Source organism: Cebus imitator, unplaced genomic scaffold (assembly GCF_001604975.1).
Source record: "Cebus imitator isolate Cc_AM_T3 unplaced genomic scaffold, Cebus_imitator-1.0 Scaffold211, whole genome shotgun sequence".
NCBI classification, from domain to species: domain Eukaryota; kingdom Metazoa; phylum Chordata; class Mammalia; order Primates; family Cebidae; genus Cebus; species Cebus imitator.
Genome location: NW_016107526.1, coordinates 2,017,034 through 2,038,180, shown reverse-complemented (window position 1 = coordinate 2,038,180; position 21,147 = coordinate 2,017,034). Strand labels below are relative to the sequence as shown.

The window sequence follows — 21,147 nt, the reverse complement described above, 5'->3', positions numbered from 1 at the left end:
TTACACTGTTGGTGGGAGTGTAAATTAGTTCAAACGTTGTGGAAGGCAGTTCCTCAAGGATGTAGAAATAGAAATACCATTTGACACAGCAATCCCATTACTGGCTATATACCCAAACTATTATAAACCATTTTACTGTAAAAACACATGCACATGTATATTTATTGCAGCACTATTTACAATAGCAAAGACTTGGAACCAACCCAAATGCCCATCGATGATAGACTGGATAAAGAAAATGTGGCGGCACGGGAAGACGTTCCGCTTTGAAATGCAGCGGGATTTGCTGAGTTTCCCGCTGTCTCCAGCGGTGCGGGCAAAGTTGGTGTCTGCGGGTTTCCAGACTGCTGAGGAACTCCTGGAGGTGAAACCCTCCGAGCTTAGCAAAGAAGTTGGGATATCTAAAGAGGAAGCCTTAGAAACTCTGCAAATTATAAGAAGAGAATGTCTCACAAATAAACCAAGATATGCTGGTACATCTGAGTCAGGAAAGAAGTGTACAGCACTGGAACTTCTTGAACAGGAGCATACCCAGGGCTCCATAATTACCTTCTGTTCAGCACTAGATAATATTCTTGGGGGTGGAGTACCCTTAATGAAAATGACAGAAATTTGTGGTGCACCAGGCATTGGAAAAACACAGTTATGTATGCAGTTGGCAGTAGATGTGCAGATACCAGAATGTTTTGGAGGAGTGGCAGGTGAAGCAGTTTTTATTGATACAGAGGGAAGTTTTATGGTTGATAGAGTGGTAGACCTTGCTACTGCCTGCATTCAGCACCTTCAGCTTATAGCAGAAAAACACAAGGGAGAGGAACACCGAAAAGCTTTGGAGGATTTCACTCTTGAAAATATTCTTTCCCATATTTATTATTTTCGCTGTCGTGACTACACAGAGTTACTGGCACAAGTTTATCTTCTTCCAGCTTTTCTTTCAGAACAGTCAAAGGTTCGGTTGGTGATAGTGGATGGCATTGCTTTTCCATTTCGTCATGACCTAGATGACCTGTCTCTTTGTACTCGGTTATTAAATGGCCTAGCCCAGCAAATGATCAGTCTTGCAAATAATCACAGATTAGCTGTAATTTTAACCAATCAGATGACAACAAAGATTGATAAAAATCAGGCCTTGCTCATTCCTGCATTAGGGGAAAGTTGGGGACATGCTGCTACAATACCGCTAATCTTTCATTGGGACCGAAAGCAGAGGTTGGCAACATTGTACAAGTCACCCAGCCAGAAGGATTCCACAGTACTGTTTCAAACCACACCTCAGGGATTTAGAGATACTGTTACTACTTCTGCATGTTCATTGCAGACAGAAGATTCCTTGAATACCCGGAAACGGTCATGAGACACAGAGGAAGAATTATAACCCAGAAACAAATCTCCAAGTATGTAAATTTACTGATGCTGTGAAATCAATGTGTACAAGTAGACTTTTTACTTTAAGATATAAATAAACACTAGGGCATGAATGAAAAAAAAAAAAAAAAAGAAAATGTAGCACATATACACCAAGGAATACTATGCAGCCATAAAATAGAATGAGTTTATGTCCTTTTCAGGGACATGGATGAAGCTGAAAACATCATTATCAGCAAACTAACACAGGAACAGAAAACCAGCACCACATGTTCTTACTCATACGTGGGAATTGAACATGAGAACACATGGGTACAGGGAGGGGAACATCACACACTAGGACTGGTTGCAGGTGGAGAACAAGGGTAGGGAGAGCATTAGGACAAATACATAATGGAAGCAGGGCTTAAAACCTAGATGCCAGGTTGAGAGGGGCAGGAAACCACCATGGCACTATGTAACAAACCTGCATGTTCTGCACATGTATCCCAGAATTTAAAGTAAAATTTTAAAAAGCTGCAGAATGGGTAAAACTTTAACAACCAATTATCTGCTGTCTCCTACAGATCTAACACATAAGGACTCACATCAATTTAAGATAAATGAGTGGAAAAAAAATTCCACACAAATAGAAACCAAAAGCAAGTAGGAGTAGCTATTTTTGTATTGGACAAAACAAAGTTTAAAGCAATAACTGTAAAAACCATCAAACAAACAAACCAACAAAAAACAAAAAAAAGACCAAAAAATAAAAATCAGACATTATATAATGATAAAAGGATTAGTCCAACAGGAAAATATCACAATTCTAAATATATATGCACCTAACACTAGAGCTCCCAAATTCATAAAACAATTTCTACTAGACCTAAGAAATGAGATAGATGGCAACACAATAATAGTGGATACTCTAATACTCCGCTGACAGCACTAGACAAGTCATCAAGACAGAAAGTCAACAAAGAAACAATGGACTTAAGAAACTATACCCTAGAATAAGTGAACTTAACAGATATTAACAGAACATTCTACTGAACAGCTGCAGAATATACATTCTTTTCATCAGCAGATGGAACAGTCTCCAAGATAGACCATATGATAGACAACAAAATAAGTCTTAATACATTTAAGAAAATAGGAATATTCTGAAGCATCCTATCAGCCCACAGTAGAATAAAACTGGAAACTAACTCCAAAATGAACCCTCAAAACCATCCAAATACATGGAAAATAAATAATCTGCTCTTGAATGAGTCCACAATGAAATCAAGATGGAAATTTAAAAAGTACTTGAACTGAATGATTTTAGTGACACAACTTATCAAAACCTCTAGGGTACAGTAAAAAAATGGTGCTAAGAGAAAAGCTCATAGCATTAAATGCCTACATAAGTCTGAAAGAGCACAAGTAGACAATCAAATGCCCCACCTACAGTAACTAGAGAAACAAGAACAATCCAAAGCCAGACTCAGCAGAAGAAAATAAATAACCAAGATCAGAGCAGAACTAAATAAAATTGAAAGAAAAAATAAATGAAAAAATAAGTTGGTTCTTCAAAAAGATTAACAAAATTTATAGACTATAAGTGAGATTAACCAAGAAAAGAAGAGAGAAGATTCAAATAAACTCAATTATAAATGAAGTGTGAAATATTACAACTGATACCACAGAAATACAAAGGATCATCCAAGGCTACTATGAACACCTTTATGCACACAAACTAGAAAATCTAGAGTAGGTAGATAAATTCCTGGAAATATACAACCCTCCTAGATTGAATCAGGAAGAACAGAAACTCTGAGTAGACTAATAACAAGTAGTGAGATTGAAACTGTAATTTAAAAATTGCCAACAAAAAAGTCCAGGACCAGATTGATTCACAGCTGATTTCTATCAGACATCCAAAGAAGAATTGGTATCAATCTTACTGAAACTACTCCAAAAGATAGAGAAAAAGGAAATCCTCCCTAAATTATTCTATGAAACCAGTGTCACCTTAACACCAAAACCAGGAAAGGACATATCAACAACAACAAAAAAATACATACAAATATCCTAAACATAGATGCAAAAATCCTCTACAAAATACTAACTAAATCTAACAGCATGTCAATCATATAATACATTATGATCAAGTGGATTTCATACCAGGGATGCAAGGATGGTTTAACATACACAAGTCAATAAATATGATATATCACATAAACAGAATTAAAAACAAAAATCATATCATGTCAGATGCAGAAAAAGCATTTGATAAAATCTAGCACCCCTTTATAATAAAAACCATCAGCAAAATTGGCATAGAAGAAATATACCTCTAGGAAATAAAAAGCTATCTATGACAAACCCATAGCCAACATTATGCAAAGTAGAAAAAGTTTAAAGCATTCTCCCGAGAACTGGAACAAGTCAAGGATGTTCACTTTCACCACTTCTATTCAATGTAATACTGGAAGTCCTAACTAGAGCAATTAGAGAAGAGAAAGAAATAAAGGGCATCCAAACTGGTAAAGAGGAAGGCAAACTGTTGCTGTTTGCCAGCGATGTGACTGCATACCTAGAAAACCCTAAAGACTCATTCAAAAAGCTCTTAGATCTGATAAAGGAATTCAGTAAAGTATCGGATACAAAATGAATGTACACAAAACAGTAGCACTGTTATACACCAAGAATGACAAACCTTAGAATTGAGGAAAGAATTCAGTCCTTTTTTACAACAGCTACAAAAACAATAAAATACTTAGATATATACCTAACCAAGGAGGTGAAAAGTCTCTACAAGGAAAACTACAAAACACTCCTGAAAGAAATAATTGATAACCACAAACAAAAGGAAAAACATCCCATACTCATGGATGGGTAGGATCAATATTGTGAAAATGACATGCTACCAAAAGCAATCTACAGATGCAGTGCAATTCACATTAAAATACCATCATCATTCTTCATAGAACTAGAAAAAACAAACCTAAAATTTATATGGAACCAAAAATGAGCCCACATGCCAAAGCAAGACTAAGCATAAAGAACAAATCTGGAGACATCACATTACCTAACTTCAGACTATATTACAAGGCTATAGTTACCCAAACAGCATGGTACTTACATAAAGATAGGCATGTTGACCAACAGAAATAGAAAACCCAGAAATCAAGCCAAATACTGATCTTCAGCTAAGCAAACAAAAACAGAAAGTGGGGAAAGAACACCCTATTTAACAAAGGGTGCTGGGATAATTGGCAAGCCACATGTAGGAGAATAAAAAGGGATCCTGATCTCTCACCTTATACAAAAGTCAACAGAAGATGGATCAAAGGCTTAAATGTAAGACCTGAAACAATAAAAACTCTAGAAGATAACTAAAGAAAAACTCTTCAAGCCATTGGCTTAGCAAAGAGTTTATGGCCAAGAACCTGCAATCAAATGCAACAAAAACAAAAATAAATATGGGACCTAATTAAAGTAAAATATTTCTCAACAGCAAAAGAAATAATCAGCAGAGTGAACAGCCCACAGAGTGGGAGAAAGTATTTGGAAACTATGTATTTGACAAAGGACTAATATCTAGAATCTACGAGGAACTAAAACAAATAAGCAAGAAAAATCAAATAATCCCATCAAAAAGCAGGCTATGGACATGAATAGACAATTCTCAAAAGAAGATACACAAATGGCCAACAAAGATGAAAAAAATGTTCAGTATCACTAATGATCAGGGAAATGAAAATTAAAACTACAATGAGAACCACCTTATGCTGTAAGAGTGGCCATAATTAAAAAATAAAAAAATAATAGGTGTTGGTGTTCATGTGGTGAAAAGGGAACTTTTACACTGCTGGTGGGAATGTAAACTAGAATCACCAAAAATAGTATGGAGATTCATTAGGAACTAGAAGCAGAAAGCAATCCCACTACTGGGTATCTGCCCAGAGGAAAATAAGTCATTATATGAAAAAGACATTTGCACCTACATGTTTATAGTAGCACAATTTGCAATTGCAAAAATATGGAACCAGCCTAAATGCTCATCAACCAACATCAAATGTGTGGATAAAGAAAATGCATATATACATCATGGAATACTACTCTGCTATAAAAAGGAATGAAATAATGGCATTTGCTGCAACCTGTAGGGAGTTGGAGACCATTATTCTAAGTACAGTAACTCAGGAATGGAAACCAAATATGGTTATGTTCTTAATTATAAGGGGAGTTAAGCTTTGAGGACACAACAGCATAAGAATGATATAATGGACTCTGGGAACTTGGGGGAAAGGGCGGGAGGGGGTGAGGGTTGAAAGACTACACATTGAGTACAGTTTACACTGCTTGGGTGATGGGTACACCAAAATCTCAGAAATCACCGCTAAAAGAACTTATCCATGTAACTAAAAACTACCTGTTCCCCAAAAACAGTTGAAATAGAATTAAAAAAAATAAATACTAGGTAACAACAACAGCAAAAAAGAAAAGTTATAATACTAGATCCAAAATTTCTAAGAAAGGTGGCAATGATCTTGGAGATTTGTAGGTAACAGGATGGGAGATGGGGAGAGATCTCAGGAGAAGGTAGGTTATTTTCACTTTTCACTCTCGTCAATAAGTGTAAGACTAAACAGACATATTTTTTAAATATGCAAATTTCAAATGTAAATGTCACATAATATCTGAAAAAGATGAAAAGATCTGATCTTGTATTTGCAGTTAACCAATACATGCAAATATTTGTTTTACTACCACTGGAATGAATATAATTCACTCAAAATACTGTAGTAAATCAGGAATGTATTAACATCATATTGTTATATAAGCTTATACATAGTATAATTATATAAACTGATAAATATTTTACATATTTATAATATATATATAATGTATAAATTAACAAAATCAAAGTCATTTTTAACCAGCTGTTATCATTCCCCAATTCCGTAAAATACATAATAGGAAAAACCTTTTTTCAAAGGTAAAAAAGGCATGACACTGTGAAAATACCAAAGAATACTTGAGAATCATGATTTTTCAGCCACATGATCTTAGGCAAATCACATAATAACTTTGACTCCAAGTTTTTTTAACTTGGAGTAAAAATAGTTTATCTTAAATGGTATGTTTTAATCAATTGTTGTGTTTATAAAATGAGATAAGTATGTGAAAGTGTTTTGGAAACAATAAAATCATTTAAATATGTTTTCTATTAGCAACTGTTTTTATAATTTACATGGCTATTATAATAATCGTTAAGCTAGTTAACATTAATTTACTAACCCAATTTTAAAGGATATAGATTTTTAACACTAACTTTGCATTAAGTAGTTTCTCCCAGACTATTGATGTTAACTTCCTAATAAATTAATGTCTGTTGCCTCTCACCTTAGAGTTGTCTTTTCTAAATTAATAACTCAAAGCAATCTTGTACAACCAGTCTACTTTGAAACTAGTTATAGCATTCTATGAGTCTGTCAGTATGAGACGAGAAATAAAGGTAGACTTAAGACTAGGTTATGGACAGCGAAAAGAAAGGAAAGGCTGGTATAGGCAGGAGCAGCAATTTCTTTAACCATGACTGTTTGGCAGATAGCTTGGTTAGGCTCTAGTACACCAGCCAATTGAGGGGAATGGGAAGTGTGTAATGAGAAGCTGAAAAATTGGTTTAAAATTAAATATTATTGATTGAGAAGCTTCTGTGTGCCAAAAATATAGACAAAGAGTGGATGAGTCATTATTAGTTTCAGTAGTTTAGATGACTGCATCTCAAACTGTAATGGACAAAAAAAAATTATCTGAGGCTTTTAAAAAAGTGTAGATTATTAGTCTGCATTTCTAAGCTCTTATGTGACCTACAGTGCTGATGCACAGACTACAGTTTGAGTGATAAGGCTCTAGAGCAGAGTGGTGTAATAGATACATAATGTAAGACATATGTACAATTTAGAATTTTCTAGCAGCTGCATTAAAAAAGGTAGAAAAATTGGTGAATTAATTTTGTAATGTATTTTGTTGGACCCAATATATTCATAATATTTCAATATACAATCAATATGAAAATTATTGATGAGATATTTTATATGCTTTGTTTGTACTAACTCTTTAAAATGCAAATGTATTTTATACTTAATAGAATATCCCAATTCAGATGATAAATTTTCATTGGAAATCTATATATATATTTGTATTGCATAATACTTAGAGTTAAAAGTACATTCATATATTCAATTTATTCCAGACATTCTTAAAAGTTTTCTAGTGATGTTTTCTAGTGATGGAATCAAATATGAGTTTGTAAGTGTAAATAAATTAAAATGAAATAAAATTTAAAATGTAGTTTCTCAGTTGCCTGTACTAGCCACATCTACATTGCTACAGAGCCATATGTGGCCAGTGGCTACCATATTAAAAAGAGTAACTCTAAATCAGGCAAGAAGAATGCTGAGTGGAACATGAGGAAAACCAAAATTGAGAACTGGTTTAAAGAAATTAAGAGCAGAGGGTTGAAAAGACTATGGTATAATTATTATGATTTTAAAATTGTATGAACAATGACTTCTTAGGGAATAAATGATAACGTGAGTGAATAACAGGGAAAAAAAAAAACCCTTCTGTCTTTTTCTTACCAATTGTGGGTAAAATTATTTTAACTTGTTTTAATAATTCAAAGGCCCTACGTCTGGTTTTCTTCTGCAGCAACCTAGACCTAAGCACTTGCCATCTTTATTTTTATTTAACAAAGTATGAAATGTGGCACTGCAATGATGAAAAGCAACATGGCCCTCAGGGAAAGCTAATTATTGGCTTTCATGTCTTTTCTGCTGTGGATGGTAATCCTCAAGAGGATAGGGATTGTACTTTACTTATTTTTGTCTGCTTGGTGACACATTTGTTGGGACCAGCATAATTCTCCTCCTGTCTTAATAGGGGTAGGTGTATTTTGGCTCCCAGATTCTAGCTACAATAATAAACAGACTTGTTGCCTGAAAGGAAAATCTCTGTGGACATTGCCAATAGGTTTGCCTGAGTTTGCTGACACAGTATGCCAAATTTTCTGGCACCTGATTCAGTTCCCTGACAACCTGAAAGTTCATTCTGCGAACCTCCTAATGTGGGTCTCATTCTCCTGGACGAGCCTTGCCTTTCTCTCTTTTCCTATCTTTCTCCTTGCTGTTTGGCCAGGGTGCAGTCCTAATCAGCTCAGCTCTGTGGCCTCACCTTCTTCAGCTCAGGCTCCCTGGTGAAACCCCCTGCCTAATTTTCCATTTGTTGCCTCTCTGAATTGCTGACCCAGCATAATGGCCGGTTGCTGGGCTGATGAAGCTTTGCTGCCCCCTTCTGGCCGGAATGTTCAGCAAATGTTTGTTTAATGAATTTTGGAAACAGAATTGCATGCCTTTCCAGATGCTAGTGTGTAATGAAAAGCTGCCTTTAAAAAATTAAATACTATTTATTGAGTAGATTCTGTGTGGAAGAAATATGAGGCACTGCAGATACAGCAGTGAGTGAAATAGAGAAAAATCTGTGCCCTCATTGAACAGTAGGGAGGAGACATACATAAACAGGAAAAGGTAAATCCAAGATTACAAAAGCAATAGAGCTGGGAATGGAGATATGGGGCGGGGGAACGGAGAATTTAAATTTTAGATAAGGCTAGACGAGACCTCCCTGAGATGTAAGGCACATGAAGGAAGTGGCAAAGAGAACAATAAACACTGATGCAAGAGGCTGTTGGGATGTTTGAGGAACATCAAGGAGGCCATGTGGCAGCAGCACAGCAGCAGAGTAACTGAGAGGTTGAGTAAGGCACAGGCCAGAGAGCTTAGTGTGGACAGGAGGGGTTAGAGCACACAGGGCCAGATGGGCAATTTTATACATAGGTACACATGCATATGTACATATACACATACGCATATGTATGTATACACAGACACAGAGATACACATAGAGACACACACAGACACATACATGCAGAGTCACACAAAGACACACAGATATATAAACAGAGACACACACAGAGACAAAGACAGAAAATAGAGACAGACATACACAGGTACATATGTACAGTCATAGGCACAGACACAGACATACACAAAGACATACACAAAAAATAGGAACACACAGGAACAGAGACATATGTAGAGTCACACTCAGAGACAGGCACACATACACAGACAAACTCAGAGACAAATATATCTGAATCAGATTGGAAGCTATTGGAGAGTTTTGAATAGAGGTGAGACGTGGCAATGTATATTTACATTGATCACTCAGAAGACTGCATGAATAATAAACTATAGGTGTGGCAAGGGACAAACAGAGAGACATATTAGGAGGTAAGTAGTAACAATGATTCGGACCAGCATGGTAAAATGGAGGTAGTGATATATGGTCAAGTTCTGGGTACATTTTGAAGATAGAAGATTTGTTGATGGATTGAATGAGGCATGTAAAAGAGAGGATTCAAGGATAACTGGATGGCTGAGCAACTGAACAGCTGAAGTCATTTATTGAGATGGAGAAGTCTGTGGGAAGGGCAGGTGGGAGAAGTGAAGGTAGAGAGGACAAGAATTATTATTTGGAAATGTTTTGTTTGAGATGCCTGTTGCACATATACCAAAGAGGAGATCAGAGGAGAAATCTAGGTAGGGATGCAATGATGCAATGTTTGGCGATATACCCTATAAATGGTACTTAGAGTCATGCAACTGGATGAGCTCAGATTGGGAACATTAATTCAATGTGGCAGAAGTTCTTAACACTTGCAACCTGAACATGGTTCTGACTTCAATGCAGCTTCGGGTTTTAAATGCCCATTTTGCCATGTGATGACTGTATTCCCCTATTACTTTTCTCTATTTGAAATGTTGTAAAACATATAGCTCAAACTGTATTTATGTTTTTCACATTATGAATTACTTGTTTTTTCTCCTTCATCACAATTATAATAGCTGCTAGCCCCAACAATTGTGAGCAGAGTTGCAAATAAGCACAGTTGCAAATACTGGCAGTGTAAGGGTGTGTTTGCCATGTCTTCCCATATCCTCTTGTTAAACGGAAAATATTACTATGTACCCTTTAATACTCACTTTAAATGTCATCCCCTTGTGAAGCCCTTCTTGTCTTTGGGCAATGCCTACTGCTGCCTACTGCTCCTATTTTCATCATGACTTGTTTATACCATTCTTACAGCCTTTGTCATGAAACCAATTATTAGCTTTCACATCTTTTCTGCCGTGGATTGTAATCTTCAAGAGGGCAGGAATTGTACTTATTTTTGTCTGCTTAGTGACACAGTTACTATCACATAGCATTGCTTGATAAATATTAAATAAGTAAATAAATACCATTTATGCTAAATGCAGTAATGAACTTTTCATTTGGGTCACTTTTATGTTGAATAAATTAAAATTATATAATTTTATAAGTGTCTCAATTTCTAGATACTGCCAAATAAAGCAAGAAAAGGGCTCTTTATTCCTCTCTGGGCTACATAAATGGCTGCCTAGGTTTTTATTTTGTTTGACATTAATTTAGTTAGCCAAAGCAGATTCTATCTGAAGAGATGTCGGACTTCATTCTTCACTGCTGCTGGTTGGCAAGCCTCACAACAAAGGGTTTTGGAAGTTTATTTGTATTGAGGCTTTCTGGCTTCTTGTACTAGTCTGGAATGAAAATCTATTTGGGAGATTTACTGTGTGGCTCCCTTGCATGGGTTGAATCTTTTTATCAAGAATTATTCTCGTGATTTTCCTTGGCTTAACCCCAGGCCTATTTCAAAGCAAACGTTGGTGCAGGAATTTTGGTCCTTTATGCGTTTTGCTCTAATCCAGTTTAAATGTTGTTCTCGTTAGCTACTTTATAAATCTTTATTTAGCTGCTAAATAATTTTCCATATAGGAAAGTGTTTTGGAGCCTCCCCATTCCAAGAAGTTTAGATAGAAAATGACAGCCATTCAAACTTCTACTTAGGCAAAAGATCTTTAAAGAAATATCTATTAAATATTTCCTATGTGCCATTGTTTTGAGTGCTAGAGACACAGTAGTGCGTCTAATAAAGTTCTTGTCTCATGGAGCATACTCTGTAGTGAATAGATGACCGATAATAAACATTAAACAAACAAGTATGGTAATTTCATGTAATAATATGCTATGAAGTAAATACAACTGGATGTGAGGAAAAAAAGGTGTGAAAAGATGACTCACAACTGAGTGTATGGGTGCCAAAGCATTGTGCATACTTAGTGTGTCAGCAGAGGCACCTGTCTCCAGCTGTTGGATTCTTCTCTGAGGTCCCAGTGTTTTGGTTCTCTGTTTGCCACCACACTACTCCTGTATTTATTCTTTGAACTCTTTCTGTGTTCCATGTTGAGTTCTGTACCCTGGAAAGCAGATGTCTATAGACCATTACCTGGGTTTTCTGTCCTATGGCTTCCAGTTGGATTCTGCAAGCATTGGCTGGTGATTAGAGGGTGGAAGGAAAAAGAGGTTGAGATAGTTTCTCCTCTCTCTCTCTTCATGATTACAGCATAGCATGGCAGTCTGCATCACTCGACAGCCACAGCTCCTGGCAGATGGCACATCTTTGCTGCTTCAGGACTAAGGGTGATAATAGCGTGGAGCTATAATCATCACATTACTTACACCTCTATAAATAGGACCTTCATTTAAGTTTCTTCCCTTAAACCCTTTCAGGTGTGGCTTCTGTTTCCTGCCAGGAACATGAATGATATAGCAGGAATGTTAAAGAATAATCAGCCATGTAGATAGACCCTCCCTTGGTCCATTTCTATGGAGGAAATAGTTTCTCCAATATTCTAGCACTGTCTCTTGCACATTAGAGGTATTTATAAATATTTTGTTTTTCATGATGAAAATCTTGGAAAAATCTATTCGGGGGCTCCAGAGCCTCGAAAAATAGTATCATACAGACAGATCCCTTCTTTAAGGTTGTTTTTACCTATAATTCGGTTTCATGAGCCCACGCTATTATTGCTATACATAGCAGGCTTTTCAGGTAATTCTATATAAACTAAATCAAAAGGCTTATACTGCAAGGTATTGGAAAATCTCTTTATATTAAACGGAGAAGTAGTATTTTGGGGGGAAATAAGGCTTAATGATTTAAACAATGTGACTTTTACTATAACTCTTAATGGTGTAAGTGTATTTGCTAAATTATTTACTCAGTGGGGTAAGAGGACGTCTAATTTAATTTCTGAGTATGTTCAACTCTAGCTCACCTTGATGGTTATTGAAAATTATGTCTTCTTACATCCAAGAAGTTAAAAGTGATATAATACAATATTCTAAATAATAAAATATTAATATCTATCATAAAATTCTCAATAAATGGCTTTCCAGTTTTTGCTATAATATTTTCAGTTTGTAACACCGCATGTTCTCACTCATAGATCGGTGTTGAACAATGAGAACAGATGGACACAGGGAGGGGAGCACTACACACTGGGGTCTGTTGGGGGGAAATAGGGGAGGGTCAGTGGGGGTGGGTAGTTGGCGAGAGATAGCATGGGGAGAAATGCATGGGGAAGAAGGCAGCAAATTACACTGCCACGTATGTACCTATGCAACAATCTTGCATGTTCTCCACATGTACCCCAAAACCTAAAATGTAATAAAGTAAAAAAAAAAATATTTTCAGTTTGTGAGATCTTATCATGCCAGCTTAACAGGTCATCCATTCTGTTTACATCATCTTTAAGTATTAGAAAGTATTATTATTATTATTATTTATTTATTTATTTTTGAGACAGAGTCTTGCTTATCACCCAAGCTGGAGTGCAGTGGCGAGATCTCAGCTCACTGCAACCTCTGTCTCCTGGGTTCAAGCAATTAACTGCCTCAGCCTTCCGAGTAGCTGGGATTACAGGTGCCCACCACCACGTCCAGCTAATTTTTGTATTTTTAGTAGATATGGGGTTTCACCATCTTGGTCAGGCTGGTATTGAATTCTTGACCTTGTGATCCACCTGCCTTGGCCTCCCAAAGTGCTGGGATTACAGGTATGTGCCACTGCACCCGATGCTAAAAAGTATTATTGATCTCAAATCAACCTCTCCATAACTTCCCTTTTCTCCCAATTTTTCTTATTGTGATAAAATAAGCATAGCATAAAATTTACTGTCTTAACCATCTTAAATGTACAGGGCAGTAGTATCAAGTATGTTCATATTGTTGTGCAGTCATCACCAGCATCTATCTCTAGAACTCTTTTTAACTTGCAAAACTGAAACTATATACTTGTTAAACAATAACTCCTGTTTCCCTTCTACTCCAAGGCTCTGGAAACCACCATTCTATTTTTTTTTCTATTATTTTGACTACTCAAAATATTTCAGATAAGTAGAATGATATAGCACTTGTGTTTTAGTAACTGGCACACTTTCTTTAGCATAATGTCCTCAAGGTTCATCCACATTGTAGCACATGCCAAAATTTCCTTCATTTTTAAGGCTGAAAAAGTTCGTGTGTGTGTGTGTGTGTGTGTGTGTGTGTGTGTGTGACACACATTATACTTGGATTGCTTCCACTTGTAAAAGAAAAACTTCAGCTGAAATAAATTTGAAGGAGTTTAATTGAGCAATGAATGATTCACAAATTGGGCAGCCCCCAGAATCACAGAAGATTCAGAGAGACTTCATGATGCCTTGTGGTCAGAACAAATTAATAGACCAAANAAAAAAAAAAAAAAAAAAAAAAAAAAAAAAAAAAAAGAGAAAGAGAGAGAGAGATAAGTGATGTACAGAAATCAGAGGTGAGGTACAGAAATAGCTGGATTGGTTAGATTGCCATTTACCTTATTTGAATACAGTTTGAACACTCAGCAGTGTATTACTGGTTGAAGTATGGTTGCTGGGATTTGCCAAGACTCAGCCACTGTTAAGAGTGCATACTCCTAAGTTAGGAGTTGTCTACCCACTAAGTTAGGTTGCAGTTCACCCACAAGGACTCAAATATAGAAGTATGAAGTCCTTCCCAGGCCATATTTAATTTGCTTTAACATCATATTTTAGCTATTGTGAATAATGCTGCTCTGGACACGGATATACAGATATCCCTTTGAAACCTTGTTTTCAGTTATTTTAAGTGTATATTCAGAACTGGAATTGATGGATCATATGGTAAATCTATTTTTAACTTTTTGAGGAATTGCCATACTGCTTTCCCCAGTGGCTGTACTAGTTTACATTCCCACTAAGAGTATACAAGGGTTCTAATTTCTCCACATCTTTACCAATACTTTTTTTTTTTTTTCTGTTAGTAACCATCCTAATGGGTGTGAGGTAGTATCTTATTGTAGTTTTGATTTGCATTCTCCTAGTGATATTGAGCATCTTTTCTTGTGCTTATTGGCTATTTGTATATCTTCTTTGGAGAATGTCTATTGAAGTCCTGTGCCCATTTTAGAATCAGGTAATTTTTTGTTGTTGAATTTAAGAAATTCTCTATGTATTCTGGGTACTAATCCCTTAAAAGATATGTAATTTGCAAATGTCTTCTTACAAATCTTTTCTCCCATTGTGTAGGTTGACACTCTTTTCCATTGATAGTGTTTTTTGATGCATAAACATTTTAACATTTATGAAGTCCAATTTATTTTTTCTTTTGTTACCTGTGCCTTTGGTGTCATATCTAAGAAATAATTGTCAAATTCAATGTCATGAATCATTTGCCCTATATTTTGCTCTAAGACTTTGTTTTGGGTCTCACATTTAGGGCATTGATATGGTTTGGCTGTGTCCCCACCCAAATCTTACCTTGAATTGTAATCCCCATAATCTCTATCTGTTGTGAGATGAAACTGGTGAGATGAAATTGAATCATGTGAGCAGTTTCCCCCATGCTGCTCTGGTGATAGTGAGTGAGCTCTCACAAGAGCTCATGGTTTTATAAGCATCTGGCATTTCTCCTGCTGTACTCATTTTCTCTCCTGTCACCTTGTGAAGAGGTACCTTCTGCCATGTTTGAAAGTTTCCTGAGGCCTTCTCAGCCATGCAGAACTGTGAGTCAATTTACTCTTTTAATTATAAATTACCCAGTCTCAGGTATTTCCTTACAGCAATGTGGTAACAGACTAATACAGTCATGGATGCATTTTGACTTTTTTTTTTTTTTTTGTATATGGTGTTAGGTAAGGGTCCAACTTCATTTTTTGGCATGAGGATATCTAGTTTGGCCAACACCCTTTGTTGAAAAAATTGACTTTTTCTCCATTAAATGGTCTTGACACTTCTGTTGAAAAGAATTTGACTATATATGTAAGGGTTTGTTTCTGGACTCTGTATTCTGTTCCATTGGCCTACGTCTGTTATGCCAGGTCTATACTGCTTTGATTGCTGTAGCATTGTAATAAATTTTGAAATGAGGAGATGTGATTCCTTTAGCTTTGTTCTTTTTTTCCTTGAATGTTTTGGCTATTTGGGGCCCTTTGAGATAAAATATAAATTTTAGGATGGGTTTTCTTATTTCTGTAAAAAAGGTCATTGGGATTTTGATAGTGACTGAATTAAATATGTAGATTGCTTTGGGTAGTATTGAGATCTTAACAATATTCAGTGTGGGTCTCTTTGAGTTCACCCTACTTATATTTCATTAAGCCTCTTGTGTGTTTATATTCATGACTATCATGTATGGAAAGTTTTGGTCAATTTTTATTCAAATATTCTCTCTGCCTCTTTTTCTTCTTCTTCTTTTCCAACTCCCCAATGCAGATAGTGGTCTGCTTGATGGTGTTCCACACGTTCTTTAGGCTCTGTTCACTTTTCTTCAACCTTTTCTCTTCATGTTGCTCTGCCTTGATCATTTCCATTGTCCTATCTTCAAGTACACTGACTCTTTCTTTTACATGCTAAAAGCTACCTTTAAATATCTCCAACAATTTAAAATTTTCATTTGTTGTGTTTTTTCAGGTGGATAATTTTTTTTTTTTGGTTTCTTTTTAGGTGTTTGTTGTGTTTTTTCAGGTGTATAAATTTTTTTTTGTTTGTTTCTTTTTAGGTGTTTGTCTCTTTAGTCATATTTAAATTTGTTCATACATAACATTCTCGACTTTCTCTGTATCTTCCTTTAGTTCTTCGAGCCTTTTTAAAAGACAGTCATTCTTTTGATTTTTTTTTTTGAAAACTGGAGATTTGAATCTAATAGTGTGATAACTCTAGAAATCAGAATCTCTCCCACTTCCCAGAGTTTGCTGTGTTTTGTTTTTGTTTTTGTGCCAACTATCAGCCTTAGTGAAAATTTAAGGTCTTCACAGGCATTTTCTGAGCCTGTGCCTTCTGCTGAATATTTATGGTTATTTCTAATTTCCCTCATATATGTTATTGCTTTAGAATGTTCTACTTGTCAGTGTATGGCTTTCAAAAAGTAAAAAAGAGAAAATGAAGGGAAGGAGAGGAAGGCACCAGCTTTTAAATTTCCTGAAAGTCACTTTAGCTAAAGGAGGGTGGGCTTGCAACAATAGGGTAGGTACAAGATTAATGGCTGCTACCTCTTTGTACACACCTCTGTGGTCAAAAGCAGCAATCAGTGATAAGAGCCCAGATCCCTGATCTTTTCAGAACAGGATCCTTTTTGCCTATCCTGGCTCCCTTAACCTGTGTGCAAGTTGCTTGAGAAACACACACACCGCTACCTGCCATGAGGATGAAGGGTGGCAAATGGTAACTGCTACTGTGTTCAGAGCTGAAACTGACCAAAAGTAACCACATTTTACCATCTAAGTCTTCCCTTGAACAGAGTTCCAAAATAGTTACATCAGACAGATCCTGCCAATGTAATTGTTGTTTAGCTGGGGAGACAGATTCCAACTATGCCATCTTCTCAGAATATTTTCTGTAACTACCTTTTATTGATTCTAGTGCAAATTTCTCAAGGTTGTGGTAAAAAATAATCCATCTGAAAGAATTAGAGGTAACAGTGCCTGGCACTTACACAGGGCTAGGAATAACTATTACTACCACCAGCCAGAGTAGAAAACCTCCAACTTTAGAAGACAATAGGTAGACTATACAGAATAATTTTGCTTCAGTGGTGGGGAATAATTAGCTCTAAACTAAATACTGCTCCATTTCACCTAATAAGTCTTTTTTAATATTCTTTTTTTAAAATTATACTTTAGGTTATGGGGTACATGTGCAGATCATGCAGGATTGTTGCATAGGTACATACATGGCAAAGTGGTTTGCTGCCTCTATCCTGTCACCTATATCTGGATAAATCTTAAAGTAAGATCTGAATAAATCAAATTGTTTCCAAGTACCTTAGCTGATTCATAGGAAAAAATCCTCAATAATATTTATAAAAACAAAAATATCAAAAGCACTCAATGAAGTAAAATTTACAGTTTAGGATTCAGCCAAAAATTACCTGGTATATAAAGAAGTAGAAAAATACAATCCATAATGGAGATATAAATCAATCAACAGGGACTAAAAAATTGTTAGCAAACAAGAATTAGCAAACCAGGGCACTAAAATAGTTACTATAACTAGATTGAAAATTTAAGTATAAAAATGGAAGATTTTTAAAAGACCAAAGCCTAACTTCTAGAGATGAAAACTGCATGTTTGAAATAAGTTATACATGTAGGTAATGATATTATATATGTAATATATATGTAAATTATATATGTAAATATATATGTAATTACATATTTAATATATTTATGTAAAGATAGGAAGATAGATCATTGAGGTAGAATAGAGGGTTTAGAGACAGACCTTATTTTAAAGACAGGCAACTTATTTTAAACAAAGGTGCAAAGACAATTTAATGGAGAATGTATATATATATATACACACATTGGATTGGATGATAGATTCTTCATTGCAGAAAGACCTGTACACTGAAGATTACAAATCATTGCTAAGAAAAATTTAAGACTTGAATAAATAAATATCCATGAAGTGGAAATCTCAAAATTGTTAACATTCATTTCTCCCAAAATTAACTGTTCTACAGTTTTAATGCAATCTCAGTCACACTTTAAAAAAAAAAAAAAAGAAATTTACAAACAGATTCTAACGTTCACACGGAAGTGAACAGTTCCTAGAATGGCTAAATCAACTTTGGAAAATGAACAAATTAGAGGACTAATACCACCTTGTTTCAAGACTTATTTTAAAATTACAGTAATCAAGACAATGTAATATCATTGCAAAGAAAGAAAGACAGATCTATAAGGTAGAATAGATAGTTTAGAAATAGACCTACACAAGAATGGGCAACTCATTTTAGACAAAGCTGCAAAGACAATTTAATGGAGAATGGGTAGTTTTTTTTTTTTTCATCAAATTGTACTAGAACAATTGGAAAGCAATATACTAAAAAATAAACTTTCATCCTTACCTTGGGTGATGGAAATATTTTGATGGCTAATTTTATGTGTCAACTTGACTAGGTTAAACAATGACCAGATAGTTAGTAAAACATTATTCCTAGTTGTGTCTGTGAGAGTACTTCTGAAAGAGATTGGCATTTGAATTGGTAGACTAAATAAAGATCACCCTCACTAATTTGAGTGAGCATCAGCCAATCTGTTGTGGGCTTGAATAGAACAAAAAGGCAGAGGAAAGGTGCATTTTCTCTCTTCTCTTTGAGTGGGCATTCATCTTTTTCTGCCTTAGAACATGGGGGTCCTCATTCTTGAGCCTTTGAACTAGGACAAGGACTTACACCATTACCCACCCCACCATCCCCAACCACCAAACCTTCAAACTCAGACTGAATCACACTACTGGCTTCCTGGTTCTCTCTTTCTCTTTCTCTCTCTCTCTATATATAGATATAGATATAAAGGTGGGTGTGTATACATATAATTATATATGCATACATGTATTATATACATATACAATGTATATGTATACATATGTGTAGGTATATGTATACATATATGTATATATACATAGAATTGTATGTATACAGGAAAATTTGTGTATGTGTATGTACACATATACATATATTACCATATACATATAACACACATATTATATACATATAATACCTACAATGGATTTTGTTTCTCTGGAGATCCCCTAACTAGTGCAGATTTATATCCTAAATTTCTGAAACTTACAGAGTATTTTAACCTGGGTTAGGCAAAGATTTCTTGGATACAACATGAAAAGTACAATCAACATAAGAATGCATTGATAAATAGAACTTCAAAGTTAAAAATCTCTGCTCTGTTAAGAGAATAAAAAGCATAAACTCATCATTAAGAGAATAAAAAGGCAAGCCATAGACTGGAAAAAAATATTTGCACATCTCATACTAATAAAGAATTTTTACACAGAATATATAAAGAATTCTCCAAACTCAATAATAAGAAAACAAACCCCTATAAAAAGCTGGGCAAATTATTTGAAAACACTTCAGCAAAGAAGATACGTAAATGGCAAATCAGCACATAAAAAGATGTTCAACATCATTAGTCACTGGGAAAATGCAATTACAGCCACTATACACCTATTGGAATAGTTAAAAGTGTAAAGACTGACTATACTAAGTGTTGGTGAGAATGTGGAGAACGTGCAACTCTCATACATCTAGTTTGAGTGCAAAATAATATAACCAGTTGGGAAAACAAATTGACAGTGTTATGAAAAGTTAAACACATGTGAGCCATATGATTCAGTCATTCTACTCTTTGATATTCAATCAATAGAAATGAAAATACATCAGTGCAAAAACTTGAAATAAATGTTCATATCACCTTTATTTGTAATAGCCCCAAACTAGAAGCAGCCAAAATGTCAGTCTAGAAACAAGTGAATGAATAAACAAGCTATGATGTATCCATATACTGTACTACTATCCTGCAATTTAAAAAATGAACCACTGACACACAACAACATTTGTGGATCTCAAAATAATTATGCTGAGTGAAATAATCCAGTTATAAAAGAATAATATAGTATACGAATCCATTTATATAAAATTCTAGTAAATTCATACTAATATTTGTGACAGAAAAGCACATCAGTATTTCTCAGAATGAGAAAGGGTGTCAGGAGGAGTGGAAGAGAATAATCACAAAGGAGTATGAGGATTTTGGAACTATTAAACATGCTCGTTTATCTAGGTTGTGGTGATAGTTGTATGGGTGCTTACATATGTCAAAACTTATCAAATTATATGCTTTATATATGTGCAGTCTATTTTATGTCTATAACATCTCAATAAAGTTGTTAAAAATATTAAAAAACACTAAAGAGATGGTACAAATCCATTTTTACAGTTTCTTTCCTCTAACTTTAGAGAAATAAGAGTTGGCAAAGCAAGGTTCAGAATGGTTAAAGATAGTTTTTTTTTTTTTTTTTTTAACAAAATTCATTTACTTCACTCATTTAACAGGTATTTATTGTTATACTTAGGCACTACCCACAAATAAAACTTTGAACAAATTTCCTGATAAATGCAACTGTTTATTTTATCTTGTCTTTATATCATTTTTAGAAACTGTCTTCAGAAAGTATCATTGATTTTCATACCAATCGGGTGGTGTGTAATTAATTCCCACAGTGTTTGGCTTATATTTATTTATTCTTTTGTCATTACAAAAATATATTCCACTATGTCTCTACTTTTAAGTTTATTGATTTTCTTTCAAGTTTATGTTATTTTGATGCACAATGCCTCTAACCTTCCTAATAAGATCATTTCTTTTAAACAATGTATATAATATTTTACACATTAGTTTATTCCCACAAATTATCAGTGATGATAAAAATGTATAATTATCTTTGAAGGATTGGCCTAAATTCTATGGAC

General features: G+C 35.0%; 1 protein-coding gene across 1 annotated transcript; it reads left to right on the top strand.

Moving 5' to 3' along the window:
- The first annotated feature begins 252 nt into the window (after positions 1-252).
- LOC108317875 (DNA repair protein RAD51 homolog 3) lies at positions 253-1,474 on the top strand. The gene has a single exon (XM_017548579.2). The coding sequence runs from the start codon at positions 272-274 to the stop codon at positions 1,352-1,354; it is 1,083 nt and encodes a 360-aa protein (XP_017404068.1). The 5' UTR covers positions 253-271; the 3' UTR covers positions 1,355-1,474.
- The last annotated feature ends 19,673 nt before the right edge of the window (positions 1,475-21,147 follow it).